The sequence below is a fragment of the Monodelphis domestica genome, chromosome 5 (genome assembly GCF_027887165.1).
Source record: "Monodelphis domestica isolate mMonDom1 chromosome 5, mMonDom1.pri, whole genome shotgun sequence".
NCBI classification, from domain to species: Eukaryota; Metazoa; Chordata; class Mammalia; order Didelphimorphia; family Didelphidae; genus Monodelphis; species Monodelphis domestica.
This window is the reverse complement of record NC_077231.1, coordinates 217,892,784-217,915,960: the sequence shown is the minus strand read 5'-3', so window position 1 is coordinate 217,915,960 and position 23,177 is coordinate 217,892,784. Positions and strand designations below refer to the sequence as shown.

The following is a 23,177-nucleotide window of genomic DNA, read 5'->3' as shown; positions in this document are numbered from 1 at the left end:
CTCAATATTAAGTGTTGGTTCCAAGGCAGTAAGGGTGAGGCGATGGGGGGTTAAGTGACTTGCTCAGCGTTCCACAGCTGGGAAATGTCTGAGGTCACATTTGAACCCAGGATCTCCCATCTCCAGACCTGGTTTTCTATCTACACTGAGCTACCTAGCTGCCCCAAGAATGACATTTTGATATAAAAACCTACCAGTGGACATGGTGGCAGCTAATTGAATGGGAGTGATGTAGGAGGTGAATGAGCCAAGTGGAATGAATTAATAAAGTGAGGAAAACTGGAATGGCAAGTTGGCTTGTTGTTAAGTTTAGACATGTGGAATTCCAGTCACATCAAGAAGAATTTCCAGGTCTACAGTCTCAAGTCCTTAATTTGAAATTTGTGTATGACAGCAGCACACACCACCTATGGGAAACATATAAATATCAATAAGCATTGATCAAATGCCTACTGTGTGTCAGGCACAGTGCTAAGCCCTTGGAATGCAAATATAATGAATGAAACAATTCCAATTCCCAAGGAACTTGCATATATTATTGGCTCTTCATCCATATGCACTACAACATCTTCATGATTATAATATATACATACACTGCAAGCAACCTTCATGAAGGTATGAGGAGAAAATGGGAAGGTATTCACAAAAGATACAGATAACATAGTCTTAGAATTGCCTGAAAGATGCAGGAAATGCAAGATCTCACTTTGTTTATTGTTTGATGACTATAAAATAATATTTGGTGCAGTAGTCCTAAACATTGACTGATACAAAACAGGCACACATAATGGGTGGCTGGTCAGTAAGCAGTCTTTATAAGTACGTGCACCCTGCTTGATTGACGTAATCCTTACTGGGAAGCATGTATATTTTAAATTCATTCTGGCCTATTAAAAGTAGAGTGAAGACAAGTCTAATTGGCTATAGAGTCAGAACCGAGGTGGATTCAAAAAAGCATTGACCAACCAAAGGGAATTTCTGGCTGTGATTCTTGTTTTCCAACTTCTGTTCCAGTAAAGAGGCAAGATCTAGGCCTTTGATGGTGAGAAATGCCTCCAGCCTTATCTCTTTCTACTGTGGGAGGCCTTTCCAGAACTTGGAGGACTCTGCTGGGGTCTTTGAGAGTCTAATGTCACCTCTACACCACGACGCAACTGGACTTTGGAAAGTATGTGATGGGTATGTAGTGAATATTTGCTGATTTATTGTTATGGGATTTAGAGCTAGATAGAGGAGACCCATCAAATCATCTAGTTCGATCTTTTCATTTTTTATCTAAAAAAAGAGGAGATCTGGAGACGGAGAATGACTGGAAGGTGACACTAGTAGTAAAATATAGAGCTAGGTTTTAAGTTTAAAACTTCTGGCTCCAAATTCAACTGTCTTGCTCATCCTACTTCTATTTTTATTTATCCTAAGCAGTCTTTTTTATTTTATTTTTTCAGATGGAAAATAAAGAGAGAGCTTGAAACTTAAGCCATATTTCCGAAGAACTTTAGGAGCCTAAATTGAGTAGATTTGAAAAAAAGAGATCCAGGATTCACTAAGAATGAGAAAGCCTGCTGGAAGGAAAGTAAGAAACAGTCTAAATGACAAGTTTGGGGGGAGCTTTTCTTTGCTTCTCCCTGGGAACCTGAGATAAGGAAGGAGGAGGGCCACACTGAAGCTCCTTGAGAGATAAACAGATCTCCAGACTCTAAGAGTGGAGGTGGGGGAAGGGTAGGAGTGTCCCTTTCTTGAAACAGAAGTTTTAGGGGAAAAAGAAACCCAAAACAGAGTAAACAGTTGCTTCTGCAATATCAGATCACCAACTCAGCAAAACCGACAGAAGGGGGGGGGGGGGTCCCCACCAGTATAGGAACCAAGAGATAGAGAAAAAGGCATTTAGGGAAAGGGAGATCAGCCATTCAATTCAGGGCTTTAGCTCCCCAAGACAGAAGCACTTGCCCTGGTGGAGAAGGAATTGAAGGCACTGAAAAAAGAATGAAGAGCCCTTGAACTAGGCGACTGGAGGGGATCAAGAGATGGTTGGACTTGGGAGAGGAAAATAGACTAAGTATAAATGGAGGGATGGAGGGAGAGCCTGCAAGGATGTTTAATGGAGGAAACTCTGAAACACTGTAGGAAAGCACTGTCATAGGGTCGAGAGTGGCTGAGCGGTGAGAAGAGGACTTGTCTCTCAAGGGAAGTCTTGTTTTCTTCCTCCATTTCCTAAACCAGCGCCTCCCTCCTCCCACACCCAGTTAGGGAGGGTGGAGACCAAAAGTAGAGGGTAACACTACTCTAGGACAAAGCAGAAGAATGGGGACTGCCTGGACCCAGCAGGTAACGGATTGCTCCCCCCCACAATTTTCCCCTCTTCCGTTTCCCATTCTGTATTCTCCCCCCCTTTTGCCTCTCCTCTCCTTCCCTTTTGCTCTTTCTTGCAGCCTCTCTCAGTCCAGAGGCTCTTCTATTTCCATAGTTTACCATCCTTCCATTCTCCATGATTTCCTAAGGCAAGAGGGATAGATCAGTAACTTTCCTCTTTTGGGTTCATTCAAGCTCTGATTTGGAATCCTGACCAGATCCTCTCTGTCCCCTGGGGTTGTTGGGGAGAAGAAAAGCAAAACAAAATCTTGGTGTAGTGCAGAGAGTATTGTATAAGTCAAACAATTTCACCTCTCTCAACCTCAATTTACTCATCTATAAATGAAAAGCTGGGTTAGGTGATCAAATGAGGCCCCTCACCTTTACTTACGTTCACCATCCTCTTTCCTCTTTTTTCTCGGTATTCTGGGGTCCTCTCTCTCAGAACAAGTGAACCTCTTGTTCTCTTGAGCATTAAATTATATTTCCCAACTTGAGTTTCTAGTAGGATAGCTTTCAGGGAGAGAGGGGCTAGGGAAATACGAAGTTGTCCTAACACTCTTGCCTCTCCTGTTTTTCTCTCTTTGCAGCTATCCCTGATCAGGAGTTCTATTTAATAACCATTTCTCAAATGCCTATCCTGGACAAAAAACTCTCACTACTTCTTCCTCGGTCTTGATCTCTCTTTCCTTCCCTCCTGGCACCCCTTCTCGAACCCTACTGTGAGACTAAGGTTGTCTTTATATAGTTCACATTTGGTCTTGGTGTCTCTTACTTTCCAATTTTGTCCACAGAGATCCAGAGAGGAATGGAGTCATCGAAAGACCGTGATGGGATGGGGGCTGCTGAGTGTCCTGCTACTTGGTCTGACTGTGGTCTTTTCTGTGCTCCTGTTCTATACCTTCTACAGCTGTGGACCCCGTATGCAAGATCCTGGACCCTCCAGCCCTCTACACACTCCTATCTCAGCCCTCTAACTTCTACTTTCCAATCCTGAAGACATAGGATCCCAATTCCTCTGACTTCTCCATTGCAGCCACTTAAAAAACAAAAACAAACAAAAAACAGCAACAACCCCTACTTTCCATCTTAGAATCAGTTCTATGTTTTGGTTCCAAGGCAAAAGAGTAGTAAGGGCTAGGCAGTGGGGGGTTAAGTGACTTGCCCAGGGCCATGTAGCCTGAGGTAGAATTTGAATCCAGGATTTCCTTTCTCTAGGCCTTGTTCTTAATCCACTGAGTCATTTAGTTCCCACACACCCCCCCCCCATTGTAGCTACTTTTAATGCCTTGATATATCTCTCATTCATTCTGTTTACTCTAGATTCCTAACCCCTGTCACTTTAGGAGTCTCCTAAGCTTGTCCTAGCCACCAACTCTCAGCCGTCATTGATTAATTTCTAGTTCACCCAGTGTCCTCTCTAATCTTACTCACCATATTAGATTTTGTCCCCACTTCTTTAGATGACCCTGGGAGGGGGTTTCCATCCTTCTATATCTTCTTCAGCAGTCACCCTGTCCCCACAGGCCCTTGTGAGAGACCTGTGTGCCTGGCACTTATGGCAAATTATCTGATGACTGGCAATGCCAGTGCCCTGCCCTGCATAGACTTCTTCAGCTTTGTCTGTGGGAACTTGACATCTGGATGGGCCAACGAGTCCAGGAACGTACTTGAGATTCTGAAAGAGGAGAACGAGCATCGACTCCAGAGGATGCTGGGTAAATGGAATGAGGGACAGAAAGTACGCGTATACATTGGATCTGTTTTGTGGCTAGGTCTGTGTGATCGGGTAGTCATCAGACTATGTGTATCTGTGTGCAAGAACATAAAGGGGAGTGACCATGTGGATGGATGCATGGCGCACATCTTTATTGCTGAGAGGCTCTGGTCTCTACTTTTTTACCATTCAGATCTCTAGCCTCTCAGTTACTCCCTTTCTCTTCCTGCCTCCTCTCAGTCCTCCTACCTTTCCCTAATCCCCATCTCAACCAATTTCTACCTCTCTTTTTGCTTGTATATTTCTAATCTTTGATCTCTAGGTCCCTTCTGTTGTCTTAATTTCTTCTCACTCTTCCACTTATCTTAGCTTTCCCAACTCATTCCCTCTTTTCAATGCCCCCCATCCCAACTTATTCTTTCCTAAAACTCCCTTTTAATCCCCCAATTTTCTCTTCTTTCAATTTTTTTTCCTGCCAACTGGAGTAGATGAACATATCCTTTATGCTGGGCAGAGTGGATGATATCATTTTGAAGGATTGATTGATGACCCCAATTAGGAATGGGAACCATCTCCATGGAGAGATAAAAAGGAGTATGAGGAGAGGGAAGGCTACTCATCCCAGGTTTTGGAGGTAATAAGAATGGCTAAAGGAAACTATACTTAAAATTTATTGAGGACCAAAATGGTTGAGAATCTGTGAGAGGAGCATGACAGATGAGTTATTGAATGTGGATGTTGAAGCCATGTGTCATGGTGGCAGGTGAAAAAGAAAGCGTGAATTGGACCTGGGAGAATACAGATGATAGCACAGAGACGGTGGTGTGTCAAGGGTTTGCTAGTGGAAGTTGGGAGACAAAAGAAAATGAACCTCCTTCCCATCCTTTCACTGAGTGAGAGTAGTGAAGGACATCACGGGATAGAAGAGGAAGGAAACAAGATTTAATAAGCCCCGATTGTGTGTCAGGCACTTCACTGAATGCCCTACAAATATTATCTCATTTGACCCTCACGATAACCTTGTGAAGTAGGTGCTATTATTTTCCCCATTTTACGACTGAGATATTTGAGGCAGACAGAGGTTAAGGGGCTGGCCCAGGGTCACACAGTTATGAAGTGTCTGAGGCTGAAATTGTCCTCCTGGGTCCAGAACCAGTATTATTCCATCCACTTTACTACCCAGTTATATGGTAAGCCTGAGAGGAACTGGGTTTTGAGTAGGCTGCATAGATGAAAATGGTGGTAAATTTAGAGTAAAGGGGAATTCTCCATGATCTTCAATCACTCAACAAGAGGATAAGTGCTTACTACATAGCAGGCACTGGGCTAGGAATTGGAAATACAAAGACAAAGAAATGACACAATGGAAGAGGGATTTCATAGGGGAGCAGAATTAGTGTGTAGCAACAGCAGAACATGCTATAGAAATGAAAATTGATGTGGTTTGGGGGAAATAAGTTGAGAGACAGGAATAACAACTTAGATTTATATGGGGCTTTTACATTTAATAAAGTATTCTCCTTAATCCCATGAGGTGGGCAGACAGTATCCCTGTTTTACAAATGAGGACACAGAGATCTGAAGAAATGACTTGACCATCAGTGCCAAAATCAGGCTAGGAAGACTGCACTAGGATGATATATCTAAGGACTGGTGTGTGCTTCCCTCTTTAACTACTAGGAAACATCCCCTAATTCATTAATATCTTTATGTCTTACCTCAATGTCCTTTATTTCATCAGCTCATTCTGTCATAAATGATGATCCTTAGGCTAGCTCCCAATCCAAGAGGTACAGACTGGGCTCCTTCCTCCCAGGCGCCACAGAATGTGACTATACTTATTTTCTTTTTTTTTCCTTTTAAACTTTTACCTTCTTTATTAGAATTGATTCCAAGGCAGAACATCAGTAAGAGATAAAAGCTAAGCAATTAGAGGTTAAGTGACATACCCAGGGTCACACAGCTAAGAAGTGTCTGAGGTCAGATTTGAACCCAGGTCCCCCTGATTCCAGCCTGCCTTCCTATCCACTGTGCTATCTAGCTGCCCCTACACTTGTAATCTGTCTGTCCCTATTGCCTATCCTCTTCTCTTCTTCCTCTGATTCTACCTTTAGCTTGGGCTTCTGGTTGCTAGGAACATTTCTTTCATACCCCTTTAAATGTTTCTGTTCCACTTTTCCGCTGAAATCTTCTTCTGATATCTTACCAGAATGTCAATTTTATCACAGAACCTCAACCCTTAAAATATTTGAAGACTGCTACTCTCTTGGCCCAGCTTATTATCTGTGACCAACCAGAACCTAAGTAGGGCTCCCCTCTATAATATACTCAATAAGTAATCACTTTAGTCTTGACTTAAAGACTTATAGTTAGGAAAAATGCATTTCCTTCCAAAACAGCCCACTGTATGTAAAGAAAGAAGCAATTGTGAGGAAGTTTTTCCTTATTTCAGGCCCAAATTGACTCATCTGAAAGTTTTACTCACTGCTCCTACTTCTGAATCTGGGGTGACACAGAGCAAACCTTATAATCTCTCTTCCACATTAAAGCCCTTCAAAGAGTTGAAGACAGGATCATGAGAGCTCTGTCGATTATCTGTGTGACCTTGGGAAAATGATTTCAGTTCTCTGAGTCTCAGTTGCAATATGAGATATAACATTGTGATGTAGGAGAAATTGCACTGAATTTGTAGAGGACTTGTATATTACTTAGCTCAACCACTGAAAAGTAATATGATCTTGGGTGAGTCACGTAAAAAAAAATTAAGATAAAACTATTGGTCAAAAAGGATTCCAAGAGGCTTAAAAACCTGTTAACTTTAAAGCTGTAACAAAATACCATACATGGTTATAAACCACCTACTTATAAACCCATACTTCCTTCCTCATTCCCTTACTGAAGCTCAATTATTTTGAACCAAGAGAAAATATTCCTAGTTACAGTTTTGTAAAGTCCATGATCACACAGCTACCAGGTGATGGCAAAACTCAAAATCTTTCATAAATGAGATAACATATATGAAGTGTTTTCCAAGTCCTGAAGGACTGCTAGCTACTACTATGCCAAGGCAATTAGAAGAAGCCAGATAAAGATATCAACAAGGAATAGTTTTGACTGGAATTTGTGGGTGAGAACCAAGAATAGAATTTTCTCATCCCCATATTCTTCCTCTTCTCTCTTGTGTCTCATCACCTACCTCTCCCCAGCATCCTCCTCAATTCTTCTAATGCCTTATTCATCCCATAGCCATCTTTTTTCTCTCTTTTCCATCTCCCTCCTGCTGCTTCCTAGCTCCTCCCCTCCTAACTCTTCCCCTGTTCTCACGACTTTTCTCTCTGCCCCTTTTCAAGATTGCCAGTTGTTTTGTCTCCTCCTCCTCTAATACCTCTTTTTCTAATCTTTCCCAATCCTATCACTCACACTAGTTGTGGTAGTCCTTCATCTTTCCCCTTCTCTGCCTATTCATTTCCTTCATCTGTTTTTATTTCCTTTATATTGTCTGCTTCTGTTCACATCCTCTCTACTTATCCACCTCTTCCATTTTTTTCATCTCTTTATTCCCTCGTGTCTCCCTCTCTTTAGAAGCTTCAGTTTCCTGGCCTCCTGACTCTGCAGAGGAGAAGACTGTGAGGTTCTATAAAGCCTGCATGGACACAGATGCCATTGAGGTTTCAGGGGCAGAGCCTCTTCTACAGGTCATTGAGGAGGTGAGACCTTACAGCAGCAGATGCTTGCCCAAGATTCAACCCACAAAAGCCCCCTTCTCTGCTCAGGACTGACAATTAATGTAGTATAAATGGCCATGTACATGGGAGTGTGCATGTGTATATCTGACCTCAAAATGGAATGGGAGGAGGAAACAAAAACCTCCATCCTGCCTTTGGCTTTTAAGGCTCTAACCAGCCCTCATGAATCATCTCCAGTGGCCTTGGAGATGGAAACAAGACTTACACTCACCAATGGCTTGTCATTTTGTGATTTTTGTGCCTTTGTTCCTTGGGCAAGTCAGGCATCTTCTTTTCCTCCAATTTTTTTCTTCCTTGATTTTGTTTTGTGGGAGAGTATGTGGGTGCCAGTGTGTAGACCTTAAGGCCCCAGGAGATAGATGAAAGTGGCAAGGGGCTTATAAGGAAATCAGGATCTTGGAGAAGCAATGAGAAGAAAAGTCCAGGAGTTGGATCCTGGCGTAGTCAGGGGTCTGAATGCAGAGTCCTTGAGGAAAAAAATAGTCAGGGCAATGGATATTAGTCACACTGAACTCTGTCTCCCTCTTCCACAGCTGGGGGGTTGGCGTATCTCAGGTAACTGGACACCTCCTGATTTTAATCATACCTTGAAGCTGTTAATGAGTCAATATGGCAGTTTCCCTTTCTTCAAAGCTTACTTGGGGCCTCAGCCAAGTCCTCCACACACTCCTGTCATCCAGGTGAGTCTCACACATGCAGACACACAGTAAAATCAGGCTTGCCTATGTTCTTTACTCCTACCCATTATCTAGGACGAAGAAGAAAGGGATCTAGTTGGAGGGAGAGAACAAATTAAACCTGGAATGGTTGGAGCCCTTTCTGAAAGATTCTGGATACCAGAGAGCCAAAAGGTTAAAGAATGGGAAAGGCAATTACCTATAAAGGATTACTCTCATGGTATAAGCCTCTCTGCCTCCCTCCCCTGAACTCAGAATGCCCTTAGTTTTTAATCAACAAGTGAGTATTTATGAATGCTTTGTCTTTTAGCACTATGAAAAAACACAAAGTTTCATGAAATGCAAAAGAAAAATAATGCCTTGTCTAGAGCCTCAAGAATTTTTCCAGGGCAATGAGCAGTATAAGATTAATATGAAACAATAGCAAACAATATGAAATACTGCATATTTGCTACATTGTGTTGAACAGGCAGAAAGCATCATGGAATAATACCATTGAGCGTTGATTGGAAATTAGAAGAACTGGGTTCAAATCCCCTTTCTGTTACGCACTACTTATGTCATTTTGAGTAAGACTATGAGCCTTGATTTCCCCATTTGTGAAATTAACATATTAGGCTAAATCATAAATTAAAGCTAAAAGGGATTTCTGGAGCCATCCGTTTCAATTCTTTCATTTTACAACTGAGGAAACTGAAGCCTAGGAATGTTAAGTGATTTGGCCATGGTCATAGGGAGTAACTGATAAGAAAGTGATGGAAACAGACAGATTATCAAAAAGTTTGAAAGCAAAAAGAAGGAAATAAGAGGGTAGATGGTATTTTTTTTCTTTTTCTTCAAGATATAGAAAGATTGTGAATGTATCAATCTAAAGAAGGAGCTAGTAGATAAAGCTGAAGATGGTTAGACATAATATGATATAGATGACATAATATAAATGTGGGAGTAAATCCCTCAGAATAGAATCAAGGGCATAGAGAGGAGGATAAGCATAGTGTATTGGATAGTGTTGAATTTGGAGTCAGGAAAATTGAACTCAAATCCCAGCTCCAAGAATGTTTTCTTATATAATCTTGGACAAGTCACAGCCTCTGTGAGTCTTTCATCTGTAAATTGAGGATAATAATACTTATGTTACTCTATTTCATAGCACTGTTCTGAGGAAAGTACTCTGTGAATCTAACATTATATAAATATGAGTTGCTATTATTATCTTTAGAGAGGAGTTGGAATTGCTTTCCAGATTCACAGTTCCAGACACCAGACCCCTCAGTCTCACTGCCCCTATTACTATCTTGCCTTTTTTCTTCTGCTTCCATTTCTCCTTCTTTCTGTTGTATCTCCCCAAACCTTTATTCCCCAATGTAAGATCTTCCCTGATCAACACTCTTTCTTTTTTCTCCCCAGTACCTTATGGTCTCCTCCATATCTATCCTCTCTTTCCTTTCCTCCCACCCCATATACTGCATTTCTCTCTAGTGTTTCTTGTGTCCAGATTGAGGAACCAGAGTTTCAGATGCCATTTCGACCTGATCAGAAGAACTACACCCAGGTAATCTTGAGGGGAGGTGTAGGGGGGGAAGGGGACACTGACTTATACACATAGGATTCCATGCCTAAATGAGAGATGGAAGATGACAAGAACCATGTCTAAAGCTGCTTCTCATCCCCAGATATTGAGAGCATACGTGTCATACCTGGAACAACTGGGAACCTTGCTAGGGGGAGACCAAAAGGTTGTGTTGGAACATGCCTATCTATCAATAACCATAACTTCAAATCTCCTTATGGTTGCAAATCCCCTAGTCCAGGAGAAGACAGAGGATAAGCTCATCCAAGAAACTACCATTGCTCAGCTGCAGGTGCCTGGGTCCTGGGACAGGGTAGAGAAAAGAGTACAACTATATTTTGGTACTCTCCCCCTTGATAAAGCCTTAATTTATTCATTTATTAATAATTAACTTAATTTATAATTTCCTTCATAACATTCTTGTCCCTTAGTCTTTTCTCCAGCCTAACCCATCTATTACCCTTGCCCAGTTTGACTCTGTTCCTTTCTGAGTTTCCCAAGAGTCTCTTAAACTGTCTTTGATATAGTACCTTTTCCTCATTATACCAGTCCCACCTGAATAAAACCCTCCTCCATGATCAGTCCTTCTCTTCCTATACCTAATACCTTCTGTATATCCCTCAAGGAAATGGCCCCTTCCATTGACTGGCTATCTTGCTTGCAAGCAGTGTTCTCTGTGATGACCCTCAGCCCCTCTCAGCCCATCATAGTTCATGACTTGGACTACATTAAAGGCATGTCCCAGGTGATAGAACAGAAAGCAAATTACAGGTATGTATTGGGTGGAGTTGATCAAAATATCTTAGGGAGTAAGGAGAAATACAGGAGGCAAAGGAGAGAGTTTGGAAGACTGGGAAGGATGGGAAGCACATGGAAGAATGAATGAATATGCTGGAGGGTATGAAAAATATAGACGAGGGATGAAGGAAACAGAGGCCCATGGGAGATAGAATACAGTACAGCCAGTACAGTATAAGAGAACTTGGGGAACACAAGTGACATGGACATTCAGGTATTAGTTATAAAAAAAATAGCTTGCATAAATAGAAGGCTTTAAGATTTGCAAAGTGTTTTACATACTCATTTGATCTTTATGACAACCATTTTTTTTAAACAACAAACATTTTATTGATGCCTTTACATCCCAGCTTCTTTACACACATGGCATCCCTCTAGGTTAAATTTTTCTTTATCACAAAAGGCATTTAGGGAATAATCATAATGGCCAATACTTATGTAGAGCCTATTATGTGCCAGTTAGATAACAATGTGGTATAGTGGATAGAGTACTGGACCTGGAGTCAGGAAGACTCATCTTCTTGAGTTGAAATCTGGCCTCAGATACCCCCCAGCTAGGTGACCCTGGGCAAGTCACCCACTGCTGTTTGCCTCAGCTCTTTATCTGTAAAATGAGCTGGATGAGGAAATGGCAAATCATTCCAGTATCTTTGCCAGGAAAACCCCAAATAGGGTCAAGAAGAGTTGAACAGGATTGAAATGACTGAACAACAACTTGTATAAAATTACATGAAAGCTCTTTTAGATAGTAGTGAGTAGCTTCAGGAAGTTCAGCTCTTTTTAGCTCAGAACTAATGGGGAATATATAGGCATCTAGACAGCACAAGGTGCTGGGCTTAGAGTCAGAAAGACCTGAATTTAAAAAATGGCCTCAGCCACTTACTAGCAATGTGACTGAGCAAGTCACTTGACCTTGCTTGTCTCAGTTTCTTCATCTGTAAAATGTACTTGAGAAGGAAATGGCAAATCACGCTAGTATCTTTGCAAAGAAAATCTCAAAGATTTGGTACATAGTACATTGGCAATAATTTTTTTTCATTCATTCATTCATTCATTCATTCATTCATTCATTCATTCAAGCTCTTTCTTGCCTGTCTTGACTCTTTCCTTCCCAGCTGTTCAAGAGTCTATCTTCTCTATTTGACTCCAGCAGGGCTTTTTTTTTTTTTTACCACTTGCCCAAATTGATTTTTTCCCCTTGAGCTTCCCTGTCCACTCAGTAAACAGCATAACACTACAGTACTCCTCATGTTAATCATGGTTCTAGCTGAGCGGTGTCTTAGACCTAATTTTTTTGAGTGTAGGAGGGTCTCACCATGGTAATAGTGAGAAAATAATGGATTTGAAGTCTTGACAACTAGGAGGCACAATGAATAGATCACCATGCCAGGAGTCAAGAAGCCTTATCTCCCTGAGTTCAAATCTGACCTCAGATACTTGTAAGCTGTGCAACCCAGAGCAAGTCATTTAACCCTGTCTGCCTTGGTTTCCTTGTTTTGTAAAATGAGCTGGAAAAAGAAGTGGCAAACCACTACACTATCTTTGTTGAGAAAACTCCAATGGAGTCATTAAGAATTCACAACTGAACAAGGAGAACAGCAAAGTCTGACCTACCTAATTTCAAGTCTTATTTCTGCTATTTACTACCTGTGTGACTTAATATGTTCCTCTTAGCTGTGCTGGGTTTTTTCAATTGTAAAATAAGAGTCACACTGGATGATCTCTAAAGTCCTTTTGGCTTTTCACATTCTGTGAGTCTATTGAAGACATCACTCTCTCCTTTTCCTTCCTGTTCTTTTCTTTTCTACCCCAATATCTAGGATTCACCTTGTTTCTGATTTATTTTTCTCCTGCTACCAGCTTAGATCCAATCATTCTATGGTTAGTATATGTCTCAGTTTCCATATTTAAGCAGTCATTTACAGAGAATCATCCTGACCACAAGGATACCCAAGAAGCCAGATAAATAGTTTACTTCTACCTGCCTAATCTTTCTTTCCTTGTTCTGGACTTAAACCCCAAATACTGACTCTGAGTTCTGCTCAGGGGTCAGTTCTGCTACCCATTCTTATCCTTGTCATGTTAGTCTAGTCTTCTTTCTATGGACTTCAGTTTCTTCATGTGAAAACTTGGGGAAGTAGACTAGGTTATCCTCTTTGTCCCTTTTATCTTATATATCACTTGTGTATGTGTTTTCTTTTTTTTTTAGAGATTACCTTCAGAGCCACATGATCCTAGGACTGGTTTCAACACTCATTCCTGCTTTAGACAGTCATTTCCAGAATGCACAGAGAAATCTGAGCCAGAAACTTCAGGAATTGGCAGGATGGTCTCCCATTGTAAGGAAATAGATATAATTTCCCTCCATCAAGGTTGAGGAGGGTGGGATTTGCAAATTATTTACCAAGAGTAGCATAAGGAAATTTGAAGGGAAAACATGCATTATGGGAAAGAGCAAATACCAACTGGAAGGGGGATGTCTTGGTATGTAGGGCTAGCAATAATCCTATATTGAATAAAAGGCTTTATTTTCTTGCCACCAAAACCCTGAGAAAAATGGGTTCCTTATTTTAAGCCTGGGCTCACTCCTTTACAGCAAGCAAGTGGTAGAGGATCCTGAATGAGAGGAGTCAGGGCTGTAGTCCCTCAGCACCACCACCACCATCAATGGAAATTAACAAGTTGGGAAATAATAATAGTATACATTTCCATAGAACTTGTACTTTATAAAGTTCTTGACTTACCACAACCCTATGAGGGAGGCAGTGCAGGTAGTATTTTGTAGATTAGGGAACTGATGTTCAGAAAAGCAAATGATTTCCTGATCCTCATATAGTTGGTAAGCAAAGAACCTGGGACTCAAGACCTGTGTCTTTTTCCCAGTGTCAAACTATCTATAAACAGATGTTTACTAGGTATGATGGAATTCACCTGAGAATAGAGGTCAATGAAAATAGGTAGCCCTTCTCTATGATTCTGAAATTGTCAGAGCTTTACACTTTACAAAGAGCTTAGTATCATAAAAAACTGGACCCAGTGGTTAATCGTTAAGAGATGTTAGTCATTAAACAAGATGGTCAGTGGGTAATAGGGCTTTATAATTGATCCATCATTCACTTTGATCACTTCAACTTAAAAGTTAGCTAATTTTCTCCCAAATGTGAAGCAGCATGGTTGAATAGATCAATTTTTAAATCTGAAGTTAGGAAGACACAGGTTTGAATTCCAGTTCTGAAACTTGTGACCATAGGCAAGTCATTTAACTTTTTTGAGTCTTGGTTTACTAATTTACAAAATAGGAATGACAATAACATCTATAGCACCTACCTCTTTGGGGTGGGGATTAGGACTACAACATTGAAATGAGATAATAGAGGTCTTGTAAAATTTAGAAAGTGATATAATTGTCAATTATCCTTAAATTCAGATTCCTAGACATTTCTGGTGAATTTCCTGATTTATATAAGAAGTGAACAGAAGGGAGCAGCTAGTAGCTCGGTGGATAGAGAGAGCCAGGTCCTGGGTTCAAATGTGATCTCAGATACTCCTAGTTTTATGACTCTGGGCAAGCCACTTAACCTCAGTTGCCCAGCCTTTACTACTCTTCTGCCTTGGAACCAATGTACAGTATTGATTCTAAGACAGGAGATAAGGGTTTTAAAAAAAAGTGAACAAAAGTTTGTGTTATATGTATAAGAAAGCTTACGTGGTTTATTGAAGTGTGATATGCACAGTCAACCTTGAAAAACTCAAAACCACCAAAGTAGTTAGAAAGAACAAATCTTTAATCAGGACAAGGAAGACAATGTTCAGATTGGCCACTGCACAGAGTCAAGTGCTGGATAATACACAGAGCCAAAGCTCTAGGACTCTGGAAACAATGTCTTTGGGGAAAAGCCTCACCAAAGGAAATTTTCAGATCTGAAGAACTTGGGGTCTTATTATATGCCTTTTGGGGAACAGAGGACAGGAATGTTCAATTGATTGGCTTTACAATGGACATAAGGGAAGGAGCTGGAAGAGGCCTATGATACAATGGGAGAAAGAATTTTATGCTCATCAAGGTCACCACTTTGTCATTATGTTCAACACAAACTCAGTGAAGGTCCAACAATTTGTTTGAAAACATTTCCTTTGGGATTAATTCTTCCGTCTGGTAAAGGTTCTGTCCATCTGCTGCTGAAGAACAGATATTTGTATGGGGTGAGAAGCCATTGCAGAGAATTTCTATTTCTATACCACTACTCTGAAATTCTTGACTAAAGGTACAATTAATCCTAGCATCAGGGACCTCACATCACACAATTCAAATAAGTTTTGCTATAGGAAATAAAAAAGCTTTTGCATGAAGAAAATCAATGCAACTAGGAAAGGAAAGGAGTCTATCAACTGGGAGAAAATCTTTGCATCCATTATCTCAATAAAGGTCTAAAATACAAACTAGATGAAAGTAGCATAAATATATATATGACCAAGAGTCATTCCCCCAATGCCAAGGGAGATAAACAAGTAGATCTCAAAAGAAAACAGTGGTCCAAATAGGGCTACACTGTCTCAGGGAGAAACCAAAGATCCTTGCAAGTCCAGTCATGAAATCTACTAATTGAAAATTACTTATAGGTCCTTCATAAAGAATATTTCATTGAAAAGGATTTTTTTTGGTTTTGAATGAAGTGAGAATCAGTATTGATATTCACTGACTCTTAAGTTCCTAATATGCCTACAATTGCTACCACTTATTGAAAGGACCATCTCATAGAGACACTGTAGTATAGTATTAGATCTGGATTCCTGAGTTCAAATTCTGAATCAGACACTTGTTAATTTTATGTTTAAGCAAACTTTTTGGCTTCTCTAGACCTTCATCTATCTATTAAAAAAAAGATGATAGTACTTGAATTGCTTCGTAGGGTTATTATGAAGAAAGTAATTTATAGACCATAAAGTGCTATGTAAATGTAAATTTGCCATGTCTTCTGGGGTTTGGATAGAAAGGAACAATTGACCTTGCTCTTTCCTTCACAGTCACTCAGCATCCCTCGATGGAAGAAATGCATTAAGGAGACAGAGACCTTCTTCAAGCCCACATTGGGAGCAATGTTTGTTCAGGAAACCTTCAGCCGTGACAGCCAAGATGTTGTATGGCAGGATTTTTCTCCAGTTCTCTTCATTCATTCCCTTTCTTTCCCTAGCCCTTTCTCTCCCAGAATCTTTTTCAGTGAATCCTTCAACACATATTTGAATCAATAAGATGGTCACTGAAAGGGGCAGTAATGAAAAAGTAGAGTTTGGCTTTTATTTTAGATAGGGGAAATGTCAATATATTTGAAAATAAAAGGGGAAGCTCCAGTATGTTTGGAGAGATGGAAAATGTTGCCTAGGGAGAGAATGAATATGATAGTAAGATCTTTTGAGTAGTAAAGAAATGGGAAAAAGAAATGGCTACAGAATTCACACTAGAAAAGGGGAATGGGGGCAGTTAGGTGGCTCAATTAATTGAGAGCTAGACCTTGAGACAGGAGGTCCTGGGTTCAAATGTGACCTCAGACACTCCCTAGCTGTGTGACTGGGCATTTCACTTAAGCCCCATTGCCTAACCCTTACCATTCTTCTTCCTTAGAACCAATATTTAGTGTTGATTCTAAGAGGAAAGGTAAAGATTTTTTTAAGGGGAAAAAAGGTAATAACTTATTGGAAATGCCACTATGTTTTTTGGTACTTTTCCCTGGTGTTGTGTCTATCTCATTTTGTGTGCCCCATTTTATTGGACTCCCTGATAATTGTGCTTTATCTATTAAAGAAGATACCTCTTCATAGCAGAGACTTTGTCTCCTATATCAGAAGGACAGTCCTTAGAGGTAGTGGTCATATCTGTTGTTTACCTCACTTTCACCTTTACCCTCTCATAGAAAGAAGAGAAGACACTCAAGGGAGTCCTTGTATACATCTCCTTTACTTTCTATTTCTTCCTGTTAGCTCCTTTCCTGGCTAGATGGTCCTGATAACTCCAGTAACCCAGGCAACCAAGCCTTTATCACCATTCGACCCCCAGGAAATCCTTCCCCACTTAAACACCTCAGTGGTAGGAGATAGAGATTGATGCTTATTTTATATCCTTCAATGCCTTTCCACCAATTACCAGGCAACTCAACTTTTCTCTGAGATCCAAAATGCCATGAGCAGACACTTGAAGAGACTTCACTGGATGGATGAAGGAAGCCAGAGAGAGGTGCAAATCAAGGCATGTCATGGAGCAGAGTAAAGGGTGTTGGAGTGAGGTTGGGGAATGTGGGTCAAGAGACCACTGAGAATGGGGATATTGTACTGGTGGCAGAAAAGATAATGTGTCTAGAAGACAAGTTGTACAGATGCAATGCCCAGATATACAAGCAGAAATATATACTCAATAAACATTAAGTACCTACTATGTACCAGGGATTCACTAAGTGTTGGGGAAGCAAAGAAAGGCAGAAGACAGTCCCCGTGCTTAGGGAATTCTCAATCTAATGAACAATAAATATATAGTTATTAAGGAGACATGCACGCAAGACTTAGGCAAAGCTTCTACCTTATCGCATTGAATTCTCTAAGAGCTTATCACCTAGTACTTGACACCCTATTTTGTTTTCCCAGTTATCCCAGTTGAAGGTAGAGATGGGGGCTCCAGAGGAGATATTAAAACCTGATCCAACCAAACAAGACTATCAGGATGTGAGTAATTCTGACCCTTAACTCTATCCTCAATTCGTCCTGGTCTCCTATCCCTACCTTTCCCTCCTCCCCCATGCTTTCCTTGGGATCCTTCTCATTAACTCTTAGTCGCATCCTTCCCCCTCCCTTCTGCTATTTTACCCCCTCCCCCTTTCCTAGCTTTCTCTTCATCCTGAATCTCCCTTGTTTCCCTGAGAATATCTTCCCTCCTTCTCTCACATACTCTAATTTTTTCCCCATTCTATCCTTCCCTATTGCCAAAGCGCTATTAAAGGAAGTCTAATCTGGGACCATGAAATATAGATAGACCGACAGACAGACAGATATATATATATATATAGATAGATATATAGATAGATAGATAGATATAGATAGATATAGATAGATACAGCCAGACAGACTGATAGGAATGAATGCATATGCTTATATGTGTATATATATGCATACACATGTATGTGTGTGTGCATATTTCTATAGAATTGATTTCCTTTGCAATTCTATGCATTTTATGCATTTAAAAACAGTCTTTTAAGAAGTCTATCACCTTCTCCAGATTGTCAAAGAGGTCAATGCTATAGTGGGGAAAATAGTTAAGAACTCAGCTCTGTAGCATAGACTACTAAGGCAACTGGTTAGAAAAGGAACTTGAAACCCAGTTTGGGTTTTATATAAAGTAGACTAGCTGTGAGATTATGGTGGTTGTTTTTTACTGGACCTAGATATATGTTTGGTTTCTGTATCATTGTGTCTACATCTGAGTGAATCTCTGAATGCATAGAAGAGACTGCTGGTCTCTGGGAAATGGTCAGATTGTATATTTCTTATAGTCTGATTGTTTCTATGGGCAGCTGGTTGTGCATCAGTGTGTATCTCAATGTTTCTGCACCTTCTCAGATAAATTTTGGCTCCAGTTATCTTCAGACAGTCCTGAGTTGTTCCAGATCTCTCCATGAGAGGACCATGAGAGGCTTTCTGGGGCCTCCCTACAGGCACAGGTATAAGCAAGAGATAGGAAGCCAAAGAAATCTTAGTCCTAGAGCATGAGGAAGGAACCATGGCTGCTTATGGAAACAAGGACACAGGGGAAAGGTGGGAAGGGGTTGAAGCTGGCTCTCTGGACATGGGTATTAAGGGGTGGGATGTGGGATGTGGCATATGGCAGGGCTTGAGTTTCATCTTTGCTCCTCTTCCTACAGATGGAAAGTATTCCCTTGGGATGTCAAAGCCTATTATTCCATGCCAGATAACGTGGCTGTTTTCCCCGCTGGACTTTTACAGCCTCCATTCTTCCACCCTAGTTACCCAAGGTATAAAGGAATTTGGCTGGGGCAGGGAAGTAAAGGGAAGGTTGTTGGGAAGGATGGGAACCATTAAGGGAGGTGGGAAATTAGTCCTTGAGGCAGAAGGAAAGGAAAGTTGTAGAGAAAAGGCACAGATCTCATGGTGGTAGGGTAGTGGGGCTGGGGTAGGGGGGAGTATGGAGCCAAAGGAAAGATTAGAGTATTTGAGGTGGTCAGTAGGTGAGCTCCCACATTCTCCGACTATACTCCCTATCTCTTAGCTCTGTGAACTTTGGAGCTGCTGGCAGTGTGATGGCCCGGGAATTAATGCATATCTTCAACCAGTATTGTGGGTAACAGATGGGTACAAGAGGGAGGATGGAGGCTTTGGGTATGAATATGGGGTCCCGAAAGAACAGAAGTGTACCATGTATCTGAAGCAATGATAAACAGTGATAAATCCAATATGCTGAATCAGAAACTTATGGCAGGGGGTTGAGGGTGGGTAGAAGAATTTGTCAAATGCCTCATCATATATGTAATATTCTCAGTAAGACAATATCTATTTTAACCAAGGGGGAAAATGTTGTGCCCAGCCCTTTAATGAACAGAATTTGGGAACAAGATAGGATAGGGGTATTACATGCTTTTTAGGGCTAGAGTAGGGCCATGAGATAGGGCATAGTGACAGGGTCTCCATAGAGTAAAAGCCAGGCCAATCTCCCTTAGATGTCAGCAGCCTGTGACAAATCTCCATTTTCCTGATATAGGCTACATCTCTGGTCCTGGGTGTTGTCTAGATTGAGCTATCCTCTACTTTTTTCCTTTTCAGAAACACTGATCAATATTTTTCTATACTTGCTACAGTGGTCCCAGAGGGCTGCCCAGCTTGTGATATCCCCACCTTGAATGGGGAGTTGCTCTGCTTACAGAAACACTATGAGTCCATCTCACTGCCAACAGGGAATATATTCAATAGCTCCCACACCCTATTGGAGAATGCTGCTGATATAGGCGCACTGGTAATTGCAATGCAGGTAATTGTGCTCTCATACCTAAGAAGGGAGCTCCAGCCAGATTCCAGAGATGTAAATCTCTAGAACTGGAAGGGACTTCAGAAGCTGTCTAGTCAACTCCTCTTTCCTCCTACCATTTTAAAAATGAGGAAATTGAGATCCAGGGAGTTGAGTGACATTCCCAATTTCAGTTGCAGAGGCAAATTTGAATTTAGGTCCTCTAGCTCCAAAGCTTGTCCTCTATCTAGTATACCACACTGCCCTCAGATTTTTATCTCCTCCTTCCACCCCCCTCCCCTTGAAAAAAGAAAATACTTTGGGCTCATTAGGAGACAGTGGTTACTTCTATAGAACATCTCCTTTAATATAGCTTCCTCTGCTCATTGTGTTCAATGCCAACTTGGATAACCCTTCCTGTCTCCCATCAAACATCCAGGTCCCCAAATCCTCCAATAACACCTTCTCACCACTTTCCTCCATTTCTATGCTATCTGTAAGTCCTATCTTTCCTGGCCTGAAACAAATGAGAGCAGAATCTAAAATAGAGAACCTATGGTTTGTACAGAAATGCAGAGTAAAATGGGAAGAGACCACACAGAGACCAAGGACAGACTCCTTGTTCACAGGCTGAAGTGTTGAAAAGTCCAAAATCATTGCAGAAAGCTTGTCATTAAAAGCTTCCTGGGTCTAGAACCAGATGACCCAGGGGCTCCTTACCTTCCTATCTGTGGCTTTGAAGCTCAGTTTCCTAAATAAGTGTATTGCCTTTATGCCATCTAATATTTTTTTTTTATCAATCTTTGGCAAAAAGCCTAGATAGAATGTTTTTATCAAATTGGCAGATGACACAAAGCAGTGATAGCTAACACTAGATAATAGTTAGGATCCAAAAACTCTTAACAAGATTGAATGAATGATGGGTTTATACCAGAAAGACAAAATTTAATAGGGCAAAATATGAGTTCTTACATCTGGATTCTTAAAAACCTACTTCATAAAGTGGAGGAGGAGGCATTATTAGATAGCAATGAAAATTACCTGGGAGCCTTAGTGAACTATCATGTAATGCTTAATATGAATCAACAGTGTACCAGGGTAGTCAAAGGAGCAAATGTGATTTGGGGTTGCATAATATCTAGAGCTCTATTATATTCTAGTTATTATACTATTATTATATTATTCTAAATTAGTAGTATTGTGTTAAGTGCTGGATCCTATTTTTTAAAAGAAGGGCATTGAAAATCTGGAAAGGGTGGTTAGGGCTTGCCAGATCATGCCATGTAATGATCAATTAAAGGAACTGAGGATAAGAAGGCTGGACAAGAGAAGATTCAAGGGGATATTATAAGTTGTCTTTGTGATTTTGAAGAGTTGTCATGTGGAAGTGGGAATAACACTTTCTCTGTTTCTCCACAGAGGGCAGAGCTAATAAGAATGAAGGGGGAAAGGCACAACTGGGCAAATCTAGGTTTTACGTGAGGAACAATTTCCTATTAAGAGTTATGCCTTGGGAGGTAGTGGATTCCCCCTCACTGGAATTCATCCATGTCTAGGCTGACTGCTGGTCTGGTATATTGTAGAGAAAGTTCTCATTTACGCAGGACCTAGATGGCTTCTGAGTTCTCTTCTGAGACTTTCCACCTCTAAATTCCATATCCTATTTTTTTCACATCATCAACATCACCCCCAGGCATATAAGAAGTGGCTACAGAAGCATAAAGGGGAGACCATCCTGCCCAGCTTAGGCCTTAGCCCCTATCAGCTTTTCTACCAAAGCTATGCCAAGGTAAGAGAGTTGTCCCTATACCCAACATACTCCTTGCTATACTCATTTCAAATTCCCCTGGATCTCTAGTCCCACCTCAAAACCTCTCTCTCAGAATCTCTCGAATCTAGAATGCCTAGAATCTCTCCTCCTAGATGTTCCTCAGAACTCCTAACATAGCTTCTCCCCCAAGATTTCTGCAATGACTCCCCTTACCATAGCCCTTCTTCTGCAGACCAGAATCTTCCCTACCTCTCTACCTTTCAGTGTTTATCCTCTTCACAGCTCTCTATTGTCACTTTCATTATAGACTCTATCCCTTACCATTTCTCCACTACAAAAGACATCTCATTTCCTATTCCTTCTCTTCTTTCTTTCCTTCCTTTTGCATCTTCTGATTTTTCATCTGGTTCTTCTTTTTCTTCCTCTTCTTCCTTCTGCCTCTTCTTCTGGTTCTTCTGGATCTTCTCCTGGTTCTGGTTCTTCTTCCTCCCTCCTCCTCTACTTTCTTCTTCCTTTTTCTTCTTCTTCCTCCTCCTCTTCCTCTACTTCCTTCTTCCTCTTCTTCCTTCTGCCTCTTCTTCTTGTTCTTGTTCTTTTTCTTCTTCCTCCTCTACTTCCTTCTTCCTCTCCTTCTTCTCCTTCTTCTTCTCCTTCTCCTTCTCCTCCTTCTCCTTCTCCTTCTCCTTCTCCTTCTCCTTCTCCTTCTCCTTCTCCTTCTCCTTCTCCTTCTCCTTCTCCTTCTCCTTCTCCTTCTCCTTCTCCTTCTTCTTCTTCTTCTTCTTCTTCTTCTTCTTCTTCTTCTTCTTCTTCTTCTTCTTCTTCTTCTTCTTCTTTGACACTGGATACACACAAAACAAAGATGCCTTACTCACCCCAGATCCTATAGGGTATGACCCCAATACAGTCCTCTACAAATACCCCACAAATATAGAATAGAGAACTTCCTACAAAACATACTCTACTAACCTTATTTTATGGATTTGCTTCAGTAGACCCTAGATATCTTACAACCTACCTCTAAAACTACCCCATATGGCCATGATACTCTTCACAAATCTTATTCTACCTTTGAAGTATAAACATCCTTTTCCAATCCTCCATGGGCTTGTCCATTCCAAATGCTCTGTTTTCTTATCTCCTTTCTGCTCCCTGAAACATTACCTCATTAATCCTCATTTTCTACCCTGGTGACCACCCTACACATTCACTGTTTCCACCTGACCCTCTAATTTAGGCTTGCTACTATTCCATCTTCATCTGGTTGACTACTCCTTCCTCCTAGGTCATGTGTGGCAGTCCTGCCTCTAAGGATGCTCAAGACCTCCATAGCCCTCCTATCGTTCGTATCCATGGGCCCCTCAGCAACATCCCGACATTTGCTAGACACTTTCACTGCCCAAGAGGTACCCCTATGAACCCTAGTAACCGCTGCCAACTCTGGTTATCTGCCTGAATGTACTGCCTAACTATGAAATCAAGCACTTAATTATGAGAAGCAAGGTATCCACTACCTTCCAATTCTAGAAATAAAGATTCTGTCTCTTC

At 41.0% G+C, this 23,177-nt stretch overlaps 1 protein-coding gene across 6 annotated transcripts; it reads left to right on the top strand.

Annotated features, from left to right (window-relative positions):
- Window positions 1-1,738: 1,738 nt before the first annotated feature.
- On the top strand, window positions 1,739-23,177 carry KEL (Kell metallo-endopeptidase (Kell blood group)). Of its 6 annotated transcripts, none has more exons than XM_056799815.1 (18): window positions 1,747-2,325; window positions 3,144-3,270; window positions 3,876-4,067; window positions 7,649-7,773; window positions 8,346-8,492; window positions 9,859-10,041; window positions 10,163-10,351; window positions 10,685-10,830; window positions 13,067-13,196; window positions 15,883-15,996; window positions 17,000-17,098; window positions 17,491-17,568; window positions 18,463-18,563; window positions 18,765-18,875; window positions 19,130-19,197; window positions 19,716-19,885; window positions 21,555-21,650; window positions 22,915-23,177. In XM_056799815.1, the coding sequence occupies exons 1-18, from the start codon at window positions 2,302-2,304 to the stop codon at window positions 23,083-23,085; spliced, it is 2,271 nt and encodes a 756-aa protein (XP_056655793.1). In that variant the 5' UTR covers window positions 1,747-2,301; the 3' UTR covers window positions 23,086-23,177. The 6 variants fall into 6 exon arrangements, with proteins under 6 accessions (XP_056655798.1, XP_056655797.1, XP_056655794.1 ...); XM_007504469.3 differs by having other exon boundaries at window positions 1,752-2,325; window positions 9,985-10,041; XM_056799819.1 differs by lacking the exons at window positions 19,130-19,197; window positions 19,716-19,885 and having other exon boundaries at window positions 1,740-2,325; window positions 22,915-23,052.